This window comes from Ptychodera flava, chromosome 11, assembly GCF_041260155.1.
Source record: "Ptychodera flava strain L36383 chromosome 11, AS_Pfla_20210202, whole genome shotgun sequence".
Classification (NCBI taxonomy): Eukaryota; Metazoa; Hemichordata; class Enteropneusta; family Ptychoderidae; genus Ptychodera; species Ptychodera flava.
Genome location: NC_091938.1, coordinates 5,550,502 through 5,564,663, shown reverse-complemented (window position 1 = coordinate 5,564,663; position 14,162 = coordinate 5,550,502). Strand labels below are relative to the sequence as shown.

Sequence of the window (14,162 nt, the reverse complement as noted above, 5' to 3'; positions counted from 1 at the left end):
TGTACAATGCTGTTGTAATTTGTTGATGAGCTTTGTAAACCAATTATAGTATTTGAAACAAAATTACATCATCAGCAAACAATAATGTCATAGAGAAACCTTGTCTGCTCTTAAAAAAGGATAACAAAAATCAAATCAATATGAGTCAAGAAAACACTGAATTTGGGCCAGAATACGTCAAGATCTATGTCAGCGTGAAAACACACTACGTTTTCACAATTGAAACCAAATTCCTCCTCCATCCATATTTATTTCTAAGATTCAGATTCAGAAAACTTCATTATATCTCCTCTAGAGAAATTTACATGTGGTTCTTAACACCAAAATACACATCACACAATACACTAAACACACAAAGGGATCATGTTGAGAATCAGTGTTGCAGGTGAAGTTAAAAAGCAAGGATAGAAAAAATTTTCCCGTCCACTTCGAAGTAGCATTATATATGAAATAATATATATATATATATATATATATATATATATATATATATATATATATATATATATGTTATATATATGTTATATATATATGTATATGTGTGTGTGTGTGTGTATGCATGTATATCTTATCGGTACTTTATGTCTAAAAGAATGTACATATAATTGACATGAACAAACATAAATGTACAAAGTCGATTCTTTTTATATTGATGCTTTCCTCTGTTATGAAGTACATTCGAATAAGTCATCGGTACGGAGGGCGGTTTATTCAAAATGACGCTGCATGAATAATTATGACTCTCCCAAAGTGTTTGCACGAAAAAGTGACCCCGAATTTTCATGCACAAAAAACCAATGCCCTCCCGTGTGTGTCCCAGTCCATATCCAGATATCTCAATTGACATATGACTTCTCTTTTGACCTTTGACCTTTCAAATAATAATTTTTAACCTTTACAAATATTCACTTTTATGCAAGGTTTCAATTAATTTGACGAAAAAGATTTAACATTTCATAATAAATAATTCTATCAACTAGTTGAAGTACAATAGGGTATTCAAAATTAATAGGGGCACTCATTAGCTGTAATTTTTATCTTTTTTTATAGTTTGGCTTGTAGTTGTACACAAAGTACTACTAAGTTATCATGGAATATTACTACATAGCCTAAAATTCAATATTTAATTAACAATACAATACAATGCTAGCAAAATCTAGCAAGTTTTGTGAGGAAAAATTGTTAATAGTTTACCACTAGGAGAAAAATATAAAGTGAATTAATATTTTTGAGTGGAATTCCAATATCATATATGTTGCGCACATATGCACTTCCAATCACACTATTCTATTCATATATATTTATATCAATTGTCAAACATATAAATGCACAGATATCGCTAGTTTTGTATTGAAATAATATTACTAGTTTTCTCATAGACTGCCATGTATATAGAATGAATCAACGTTTGTGGTGAAATTCACAAAGCAATGTTCGTATACACAAATGCACTTCTTAAACCCCACTTCCAGTATGTACATACATGGCACGCTTACTTCTTCAACTTCGAACATTCAAAACTTAATCTTTAATGTTTCAGATACACTTGTTTTCCCAGGGTGCTGACTACTGTTGGGACTTGTGTGCGGTATCTTCCCCCTTCCACAGAGACTACAGTTTGGCTGACTTCTTCTCTCACGCTTGCAAGTATTGACACCAAATCGTGTTCATCAGCATGTTTCTGCAGTTGATCAGCTAGAGACTGTATATAGCAACTTCCTTTTACGGTTTTTCTGGATGAAACATACCCCGGTACTGTCGAATAGCCGATCACGAAATCTGCTTCGTTTGGGATCAGATTGTTTCCAAGTACAGCATCAGTAGACGTCACACCTCCTGTTGATGTTTGTCTTTGACATGCCTGAATGAAGAATAGTTTGGGTTTACCTGCCAAAGTTTTGCAATGATCAGCGGAGAAGTGTTTGGTTAGATCTCTTATCTCAACACTTTTACCATCAACGCCAAGAACGTTGCCCTTTGACCCATGAGATAAAACACAAAAGACAAAACAGTCGGAATTACTATGGTCTTCCAAACTAAAGGTCTTCACAACACTTTCCATGTCACTTGCACCCAGGTCGTTGTAGATGTGAACACCGAAATGAAGTTTCTTAAGCAAGGCATGGAGATTATCTGGAAACAAATAGATATATAGAGCTGCGAAGTTGTGGAGAAGCATCGGCATTTGTGAAAATGTAATAGAGCACTAAAATTATGTAATATAAGAATTGTCTCCTCTTGCAAGTGGTATACCTATTGAGGATATTTTGTAGCTTTAATAAATATGTAGTGATGACAGTAATGATTGTGTTGGTTGCAATGGTGTCCCTTTGTACGGGTTGGTCACTGACCAGAGCGGTACGTACGGTGCCTACACATTTTACCTTTATCGTATTCCGTGCCCTTTCTTTTATCAAACCCTCCAGCTTGAAACAAGTAATTATTGATGATCACTGCTTGTCCACGAGGTTTTCTTTCCATGGGATATCTTCCGATACCAGACGTTGGTTTTGCTACGGCTGCTGTCTTCGTCCTCCCGGGAACTTCAACTTCTTTGCTGTGCTGTCGCTGCAGCTGTTGTAGTTTCATTTGCTGTTGACGCTGACGTTGCAGTTCTTCCAAGTTCTGTTTCTGTTGTTGCGGCAACGTTTCACCGGATTTCTTTGTCAGGAAACTGCTTTGTCTCTGTTCCGTCGGCGTTGTCGCTTGAATAGGATATGATAAACTTGAAGGTTGTGTCTGTTTCGTTTGTGGCTTGGAAATCAAAGAGCTCGAATACATTGGTGCTGACATTACTCTTTTCCCAGGTGTCATTGGCATTGCGTCGGTTCGCGCAGCTGTATATGATGATGGTACGCTCGAAAGTGGCGTTTCCAAACGCTTGGTTTCACTCTTTCCAGCCTGTACGTTGCTTTGCTTTGTTTGAAATATCGATACAAACGAGCCCCCGTGCGTTGGTGTCGTAGTTTGTTTTGTTCCACTTTTCTCAGCCTGTTTATATGTCGTCTGCGCTGGACCCTGATAATTCAGCGAACTTGGCCGTGACGTAAGTTTCATATGCTCCATACCTGTAGTCGACGTGGTTTGCTTTGGCTCTGGATCGACAGGTTGTTTTTGTCCGCCCGTTGCGACTGTAGCTTGACTTATTATACTTTTAACTTTCGATGATTTGTTTTCACATGCCATAGACTTGCCCTTACAAAATGGATTGTCGTCTAAATCGATGGTCTTCAATTTTGACAGTCTTTTCATGGCGGCCGGTAAACATGTTAGTTTATTCTTGTTTGCATGAAGTACTTCGAGTTGGGAAAGATTGCCGATACTTTCAGGAAGTGAGGTTAGCTCATTGCAAGACAGGGTGAGTTGTTTGAGATTTGAAAGTTCCCCAAGGTTGTTCAGCTCATCTGAAATTTTGCACCGAACCAGACTCAGTACCTTCAATGTCTTGATTTTGAAGATCACTTTGGGAAACATGCTGAGATTACAGTTGTACAGATAGAGCTCTTCAAGAGGCAGTGTTATCAAAACATCATCTGGTAAACTGGTGACACGAAATGGCAAATCCTTGAACCCAAAGTGTAATCTCTTCAAACTTTGGATGCGACATATCATTCTTGGAAATGTAGGTGTACCACTCTTCAATAGATTAACTTCCTGCAGTTGATTGAGTTGTATGACATTGTAGGAGACAGATGTAAAGGAATTCGATTCCAAGTTTAATATTTTCAAGGATTTCAGTTGGCATACAGCATCAGGAAAGATTTGCAAATTGTTGTCTTTCAGAGAGAGTTCTTCAATCACTGTCAATTCCTTCATCTGTGACGGTATGCTAGTTATTTTATTCAGCGACAAGTCGACAATTCTCGCATCTTTGTGTTTCGTCCATAATTCATCAGGTACCGATGTCAATGTACAACCATGTGCATCATACTTCTTTTTCCTGTCATCCCAAGATGGTTTTCTTGCCATTGTTACTCTGTGAAAAAGAGTTTGCTGAAGGTCAGAGAAATACGTTCCCATTTCATTTTTTCATTGAGTACAATCAAGGTTGTAAATTGTCAACTTCCCAATGGCACACAGTCCATGTAGCCGACAATGAGATGCTAATGATATGCGTAGTGTCACTTTGTACTATTTTATAGCATTTCATACAAAGTCACAGACTTATTCTATCTGCAACTTAAAACTGATAGTGATTTTGTAGCCCATTCTTTACTATTTTTCATAGTATTTGATAGCCGGTATCAGACAGTTCATGTTCGTGTCGGCTACATAGACGATCTGCCTTCCCAATGTTGTCTTGCCAGTTTAGATATGGCCAAAATTGACCTTTAAGCTATATTGCATAACAGCTTGACTGAGCTTCAAACATTGCATTTTATGTACAGAGTCCTACTGATCTTTTCTTCAAGTTCCATGTCACCGTGTCGTTACTCAGAATATTTATTTGCGTCAACATGTGTTTTATAAGTGCTTCATGTCTGTGGGCATATAAATATCAAATATGATAAATGAAAGGTGTAACCAGGCTGTCGCGTTAGTGGTACACTCTTGCGTAGATCGTGTGGTGAACACGTTGACCTACTTGGTCGGCTGGTATACTGCCGAGAAACGCCAAGCGACTGGGGGGCAGTCTAATGATTGCTCACGAATGAGGTATAGCAGGCGGCAGAAGTTGCAACTGAAAAACCAGATATGAACTGAAAATGCTCACGTGCTTCATTATATTTTGCAGTTATGTGAAATTTGAACCTTTGCCTCATGACTGCTGACATTCTATCACCACTTTATACAGCAAGTGTAATTGCCTTTGATAAAGTCCTTCAAGCTATATATGCCAAACTGTGAAAGCTCATTAGATAAGCAAATTATAAATTAGCTGACATGAAAATGCGAAATAACTTTGAATATTGTTATAACCTGGTATAATCATCAATGTACATAGCATATTTTGCGAACTGTGATCAAGTAAATCCAAGTATATATCCCTAATTAGGAAAGTTCATAAAATACGCAAATCGGTAATTGGCTGAAGTAAAAATGCTTAATGACTTGTAATAATGAATATATCATAGGATCTTTAACTTACATAACAAGTTTCGTCAACTTTGGTCTAGTCAATTCAGATAAATTTCCCTAATTAGGAAGTTCATTAAATATGCAATTAGGAATAAGCTGAAGTGAAAATGCTTTATGACTTTGAAGAATGATGTATCACAGTACCTTCAATATATGTAGCAAGTTTCGTCAACTTTATTCCAGTCAATTCAGATATATATGCCTAATTAGGAAAGTTTATTAAATATGCAAATTAAGAATTGGCTGAAGTAAAATACTTAATGACCTTCAATAGTGTTAAATCATAATATCTTCCATATACATGCCACATTTCGTCAATTTAGATCCAGTCAATTCAGATATATATTTCTAATATGGAACGTTCATTAAATATGCAAATTAGCAAGTATCTTTCATGTCACCCCTTAAAATATTTTACTCAGGTGTATCAGCTGTATGAACACGTGAGCTAATGACCAGAGGGCAGCGCTGCCCTCAGGGCAGCTCAGAGCAGAATCAGTAAACACGTGCATACATTCAATGACGTCACAAATTACTTGAAAATAGTCCCAGTCCGCGCACCAATCTGCCCTGAGGGCAGCAATATATATGAACTGCCCTCAGGGAAGACATACATTTCGAATGCATACAGGATTGCATGGTGTATGGCTATCATCAGCCCTGAGAGCAACAGTATAATCAAAGCTGCCCAAAGAGCAGACATACATTTCCTATCCTATCTACTAATCTGCCCTGAGGGCAGCAATGAGCTGCCCTCAGGGCAGACCTACATGTCCTATCCTTACAGCATTGCATAGTGTATATCAACCAATCTGCCCTGAGAGCAGCAATATAATCAGAGCTGCCCTCAGGGCAGACATACATTTCCTATCCTTTAATACAGCATTGCACAAGTGTATATCTACCAATCTGCCCTGAGGGCAGCAATATATCAGAGCTGCCCTCAGGGCAGACATACGTTTCCTATCTTATCTACCAATCTGCCCTGAGGGCAGCAATATAATCAGAGTTGCCCTCAGGGCAGACATACATTTCCTATGCCTACAGGATTGCATAGTGTATATCTACCAATCTGCCCTGAGAGCAACAATATAATCAGAGCTGCCCTCAGAGCAGACATACATTTCCTATCCTATCTACTAATCTGCCCTGAGGGCAGCAATACAATCAGAGTTACCCTCAGGGTAGACATACATTTCCAATGCATACAGGATTGCATAGTGTATATCTACCAATCTGCCCTGAGAGCAAAATATAATCGCAAAGCTGCCCTAAGAGCAGACATACATTTCCTATCCTATCTACTAATCTGCCCTGAGGGCAGCAATATATATGACATGCCCTCAGGACAGACGTACACTCCTAATCTCTGTAATCTTTACAGCATTGCATAGGGTATATCAGAGCTGCCCTCAGGGCAGACATACTAGACTAACGTAGGGTACTTGCCTGCGGACTGGGACCAAATAACTTGTGACGTCATTGATTGTTGTGCACGTTTACTCCGCTCTGAGCTGCCCTGAGGGCAGCGCTGCCTTTAGGTCATTTGGTAGGATTGATACTTTAACATGTAATATAGTCATGCTAGTTTTGGAGTTTAAGTTTCTTGGCAAAATCCTCAAGTCTGGTCAAAATAGCCACATCAGTATTCCCTTGAAATCTATTTTTGAACGAAACAATACAACAAAATTAGTTGAAAGGTCTCAGCTGAGTTGCTGACAAATATTTTGAGAGAGAGAGAGAGAGAGAGAGAGAGAGAGAGAGAGAGAGAGAGAGAGAGAGAGAGAGAGAGAGAGAGAGAGAAATTGATACGACACGGGTGAAAGGTACTTCATCTTATTATATCAGAAACTGTTCTATAGGTATTATACTTTACTGCTTATTGCAACAAACATCAACATCCTGTTGCTGTGGTTAATAATAAGGGTATGCAATGGAGCATCAAGGCATTGCATCATTCTTCGATATCAAAATACTTATTATAGGTCATACTATTTCAAAAGTATTTTTATTCTGTACTTACAGAAGAATCTACACAAAAAAGGAACCAATATCCTTTCATATCTGATAAATCTGCTTCAGAATGATGAAATTCTCCACCCAGAGGTGCAATAACTAAAGTTTTAAAAGGTGACAGGGGTGAGAGACTGTTTGATTTCACTAAACACTTACATTTTACCAATGATTAAAATTTCAAAACAACTTGGCTACTCAGAAATAAGAACAACATCATTACTTTAAATTAAAAAATTCAAATATTCCTTTAAAATGAACAAAATCGATACTAACTCTACCAACTCTATTATGAAATATCCGAGAACTCACAGGCAATCTGACGGGTAATTCCAGACGTATCTATTTTCTATTTCTATTCTATTATATTTTTATTCATCCATCCATCCATCCATCCATCCACCCACACATCTATCCATCCATCCATCCATCCACACATCCATCATCCATCCATCCACCCACCCACCCACCCACCCACCCACCCACCCCCCACCCACCCAGCCAGCCAACCATCCATCCATCCATCCATCCATCCATCCATCCATCCATCCATCCATCCATCCTTCCATCCATCCATCCATCCATCATCCATCCATCCATCCATCCATCCATCCATCCATCCATCCATCCATCCATCCATCCATCCATCCATCCATACATACATACATACATACATACATACATACATACATACATACATACATACATACATACATACATACATACATACATACATACATACATACATACATACATACATACATACATACATACATACATACATACATACATACACATACATACAAATAAATAAACAAACTAACAACCTCGGAGTTCGACTGTCAATTAATTAGCCAGCCGACACTACCCGGACCCTGGTTCATATTATCCAAACAATAAACAAAGGAAGGAATGAATATCGTACAATTTCCGTTGAAGTTTATACTAAGTTTTATTTCACTACACACGAATGATGATAAAAAAGTCTACAATATTAGCCGGCAATACTATTTAAACAAAACAGAAACTCTAGACACGCCCCGTCCAAGTTCATATCAGTTACACGTGTTCACTCAATAGGCACTGTCCAGAATTGTTCAGAGTTCAGAGTCCATGTCGATACGATTGCTACGGTTACGAATTTCTTACGAATTCCTTACGAATTCCATCTAATTACACAACTGTCAAATGGGATGGAAGTCAAATCACGTGAGGTTCTTCGTAACCGGGGTTACATACATACATACATACATACATACATACATACACACATACATACATACATACACACATACATACATACATACATGAATTTATGCAGGCATGCATGTATAAATGCATACATACATGCATACATACATGCATGCATGCATGCATGTATACATGCATGCATGCATGAATTTACAGCGACGGCGCTGAAACTCAGCAAATGTATAAGAGGTCATATGTCGGCACGCACACTCGTAATTGTAATGTAGTACGCCAAAGAGATCACGTGATGGCAATACAAACAAAACTGACATGTACAAACGTGTATGGAATTGCACATATCTCTATGCACGCTTGTGCACGTGGTGTTTTTTGTACCGTGGTCCATTCGAATTCGGGGTTAACCTCAGGTTATTATAGATGGGTCCGAAATTTGATGATTACCGACTGACTACAAAGGACGACAAGTAATACTTTACCGCAAAAGGGATCTCATGAAGAGAATATCATTCCATATCAATTAATTTCACGGCTATCTTTCAAGCTGGAAATGGGTGTCAAATACGAATGGTACGATTTCTAAATGATAAAAGTCTTAGTCAATCGAGTTCTAACCACTGAGTCAAAACGGGCTTTAAACCAAGAGTATTACCTGCGACTGTTGAGGTCGTAGCAGTTTTCCTTGTTGACGGTGGTAACGATCGCACTTTTTGTGTTCACTTGTTTCTCTATTGGAGATCGAGGAAATATATCGAGATTCACTCTACCAAACAAGTCCTCGGTGTATCGTTTTCAATACGTTTGTCCCATGTCTTCACAGCAAGGGACCTCGCGGAACTGAATAAATGTTATAAACAAACTTAAAAAGCGCCTTGTTTTTTAACCTGTTTGAACAAGTTACCCTTTAAATTTCACATAGAATTGAGTGAGGAAACCTGTCTCAACAAGTACCCATAATTGCGCCATGTGTGTGTCTACACCCTTCAAGCGGTATGAGTTTGGAATGAATAAAGCATATCTCAGAAGTCTTTTCCTGTTTTTTATTGAGAACCAAAATTTGCAGGACAAAATGGAACGCCTGTGGAGCATTTCCCCATTCTATAATTTAGCAACACTTTCCAGCATGTGTGTAATAGGGAGAAAGATTCAAGTGCAGCCAACTCGTAAATTTGTCAATTTTACAAAATCGTCACAAAACATGTTTCTTAAGCTGATATACTGATTCTACATACTTTTCACCCTGACCTTATAATTTGAAGGGCAGAGTGAAGCTGTTCGAAACTGTCCTTCCGCCCATATGCTAAAACATGCCCTCCCACTGAATTATAATGCCTGCCTTTCAGTATTATGGTTTGCCAGCTCCCCATTCCCCGCAACAGTTCAATCTCCCCTCTGCCCTCTCTTCACCACTGCCCACCAGATGTACATATTCCAACATGCATATTTAATAGATGCAACTATTTATCAATCACCAAAGTGTGTTCATCCAGCGCATGAACGTAAGTATAGTACATCCATTCCAACCTTGGAACATTGCTCCCTCTGAGTTAGGGGCTTAATCTTCTCTGCAGTTTCTATCAATCCCAGCTTTCCTCTCACTCTATCCATTTTCCAGTGCCCATTGCCAGGAATTTTCTTCCTACTCATTTCTGAAATTTCTTCTCTGCCCACTGTAAAATTGACTATTTCACCCCGTCCACTATCCCCACCAGTTATTTTAAATTTGCCCGCCCGCTGAAAAAATGTGCATGAGCAGCTTCGTTAGCTGCACCTGAAGATTGACCAGACCTCGCCATAATCCCCTTTTTAGCTTGTACTCCATCGTAATCTAGGTCAGACCAGTAAATCATTTGTCAGTTAGCATACTGATATGTTGATAGACAAGTTCTTTTCCCCGAAACGGCGCTTTATCACATCATATGGATGCTTAACAACCATACTATTACAACCCTTAATTTCAAATGTATTTAAACATATCGTTCTACTTCCTATGGTGAAATGAAGCAGTCGTATAAAATAAGTATTAAAACCGTTGCTATTTCACGAATGTTGACCTTTTCACCGAATGGTTTAGGTAAAGCTGTAGACATAAAATTCCTTCCTTCTACTTCGACAATATGCTCGTGTTTAAATTTTTGGCAGTATTTTGTTCATTTCATGAAAGTCTGAAGCACGGTGGTTATGTTTTAACCATCTATACAACAAAAATGCACAGTTTGTTTTTTTGTGGGCGTCTGCCGCATTTAGATTTCTGCATAGCTCGCTTGAAATGATGTATGAGAACAAAGTCCAACATCAACGAAACAATCGATTTGACGAACGTCAACACGTGATGACTAGTTATGATGCGATTCCCAGAATACTTACTGCGACGTCCTTATCTGTCAGCCTATCTAACTGCCAGTGACTGCGTGGGAAATTCGTGGGCTTGATACTTCGTGTTTAAACCGACCATTATCCGTACGGTAACAACCTTGAGTGGTAAACCACAAGTATTTCATGCAAAATCAACTATGGCGGTTAATTATTAACCCTGCATTGCGTCAGTTAACTCTGTATTGCATTCCAAATAACGTAGCATTGCAGGTAACTGTGTTTCATGTCTCGCATTTCAGGATTCCATGGCCATTGTGTTACTATTATACCATGGTAGCATTGACATGGAATTTTTATTCCAAACATGGATATTTACCGACAGCAAGACACGAATTACGAGATAGCTGAGATGCTGTGGTGAAGCCAACTCAAATTATATTTATTTGTGTTATTGGCAACCCGAGCAGGCTGAAAGATCCGTCGCTCAAGGCACTCACTAGCGTAGAGAACGTCCTCGAGCCACGAATCATTCAGTCTATAACGCCATACCTACCCTATCTAAAACCTTCCGACCCTAAACTGTTTTCATAGTTTCAAAAGTCGAGTATGGCGCGTAATCAAGGCCAAAATCCGAACTCCCATTTTGGACTCGAAGTCGCATTTTCAGCTTACGAACTCTCATTTTTGAATCGTTCCGTGACATTTTTCGGCCAACCATTTGTTCACCCTGAAATCAAAAACTGGAGGTCAAAATATGGGCAAATTTCATTATTTCACGGATTCACATGACCATTTACATTTAAATTGGATCAAATTTCGATCTTGTTTTCCTACCGCTGTATTCAGCGCGGTATCTTTATCGACCAAGCTTGTTTTAATTTTAACCCAATTGCAAACTGCCATTATTTCAGGAAAGATACTGTTAATTTAATCTAAATTGAACCTTTCTCATACCACACGTCTCAATCCTTTGGATGTTACAGATAAAGGATGAGCCCGACAAAGGTATATTAACCAAAAGATGTCAGGTTTAAGAGGGAGGAGATTTTGAGGACGTTTTGTCGTCAATATTTTCAGTGAAAATGACGAAGCAGACTTATCAATAGATCTCTCCGAAACTAGTTAGGTAAGGTCGTTTCACATCTCCCATCAATGTGAAAATTCATTAAATTTCCGTCGTTTTTTAAAGCACGGAATTCATACTCTGAGTTCACGAAATGTAACATCATGGAAAACTAGACTGCCGACTGTCACTAAAGATTTTGTCAGAGATTTTCATATTGCTCCATTCTGTACATTTCTCAATGTGTCTTATCTATAATACTATATATTTCCCTGTAAACGTCTGATTATTGTAATATCCTTTACTTACTATTTCAGTTACCATTTTAATGGTTATAATAGGTTGGCAATTTTCCCCTTTGTGAGTCTGTAAACGGGAAATTCTTTTACGCGAATAGATAAATAAACGTAAAACTGCCGACAGTATAGAGAAAGTACCTCAAGAAACAAACATAACCAAATATTGTCATCGTATGAAACACTTTTCTTCCACAAATGTTCAATGTATCCTTATTGCCTATGTCTCTGTTTGTAGGTTGAGTGTATTCCTGCTCTTGATTATTGATGTGTAAATGTTTTAAGTAATCTTTAAAGTCCACGGCATCTTTGTAAATGAAAATTTTGCTGCGAGAAAGAGTGTGTCTGATATGATGTATGACATCTGGGTATGTATGCACCGTTTTTTAATAATGAGAATGAAAACAAATATGACATCTGTTTCTCAAATGATCATTACCAGCACACCTGGCTGAGACTTAAAACAGTAATTTGGTGGCTTTACCAGATTACATTTGTTATCTTGGATCAATCTTGACGGTTGTAGCATACTAGCAGGGTCCGCTTACCGATTCCCGACACCTACTATACACCACTATTATGTTGATCAAGATGACCCCATTTTAATAACATATTCTATTTGTTCGTGATCAACGATAGAATATAACCGTACTTCGGTTGAGTAACCGTGCTTGGACATAGTAAATTATTCATTTGCCTTGAATGATACTGATCGTTGGACCTAATTTGATGTCTACTTGCAGGTACCTAACAAACCAAAGTTAAAATAAGCTATCAGGCAGAAAAGGTTAGACCCAAAATGGAGGAAATTAAATTAACCAAAAATACACAGTGGAGGTAGTGCTGCCATATTTCTGTCTTTCTGCTGTTGATGGGAAGCAACCACCTAATTTCCTGTGTACCTTCAACTCATTTACGCTAGAATGTGAATAGACCTGCATATTTTCACGTTCATATACAACACAAATTGTTGTGGACACTATTTAAGTTGGTGCCGCAAGATTCCAACTGCTTGTCCTTAAGTTCAGCAGGACGCCAAGCAATTTTACAATGATGAAGAACGCTTCAAACACGTTTAAATACTCTAAAAGAAATGGCTAAAATTAAAGGATTACAAATTTTATGTAAAAAGCGTCTTTTTAGGAGACTATGCTGGCCTGAATTCCTGGAAGATCCTCTCTTAGCATAGTCTTAGATTTATTAGTTAGGACAATCTTTGTGTCTTACCCTGAGTGTTAAGGTCTCACTCAGTCTCCGACTCTGGTTAAATTCCCGTGGTATCTCACGTAAAACAAGGCGGTCCCTCCCTCGTCTTTACTTTTTTATGATTTTACATAAATAATCTGGTTTAAGAATCTTGGTAACCGATCATCGATACCTGGATACTTGGTTTGACAACCAGATTCTCCACCAAGTGAAATATCAAAAAATATGTGACTGCAACACTGGATTTTGTGTGGTACTAACAACGACGAAAATGTGAAGCCATCTCTGTAGTGAAGAGGTAAATTATATCTTTGTTGCATCAGTCATCGTGAATGAGTCAGCACATTCCTGACTCCTATCTCAGTCAACTTTGTTCTAGGAATAGAACAATAATAAGTGGTAATGATCATATTAATAATGTTGAACAGCGAAAAGCTATCTTTGTGCGGATTGTCTGAATGTACTGTTAACTGGTTTAACTCGTATCTGACAAATCGCCAGCAAGTTGTTGACTACATGGGTAGTATTTCTGTTAGACATGATGTTACAGTAGGCGTTCCACAAGGCTCAATTTTAGGCCCTCTTTTATTCATGATTTTTATGAACGACATGTCTTTATTTGTTGATTCTTCTACCTTACATATGTATGCAGATGACCAAACAATGTTAGCAAAGGGTAAATGCATTAGTGATGTTAATGATGCGATACGAAAAGATATCACTCCTATTTCAAATTGGAGTACTACAAATCATATGCGAATTAATGTCAGAAAATCAAAATGCCTTCTGATTACAACCAATTCTAAGCGCAGTCGTTTGAATGAAACTCACAGTTCATTATCTGTACAGGTTACTGACACTTTTATTCCTCAAGTACAATGTGGTGGAATTTTAGGGGTAACACTTGATGAGACGTTATCATGGAACGTCCATATAGATAATTTATGCAAAAAACTTAGTCAACGAATTGGTTTACTGCG

General features: G+C 38.1%; 1 protein-coding gene across 1 annotated transcript; it reads right to left on the bottom strand.

Moving 5' to 3' along the window:
• Positions 1 to 584: 584 nt before the first annotated feature.
• LOC139143354 (uncharacterized) lies at positions 585 to 9,140 on the bottom strand. Its single transcript, XM_070713596.1, has 4 exons — positions 8,954 to 9,140; positions 6,529 to 6,739; positions 2,385 to 3,976; positions 585 to 2,133 (listed from the first exon to the last, which is right to left on the bottom strand). Exons 3-4 carry the CDS (start codon positions 3,967 to 3,969, stop codon positions 1,529 to 1,531), a joined length of 2,190 nt encoding a protein of 729 aa, XP_070569697.1. The 5' UTR covers positions 3,970 to 3,976; positions 6,529 to 6,739; positions 8,954 to 9,140; the 3' UTR covers positions 585 to 1,528.
• Between the last annotated feature and the right edge of the window lie 5,022 nt (positions 9,141 to 14,162).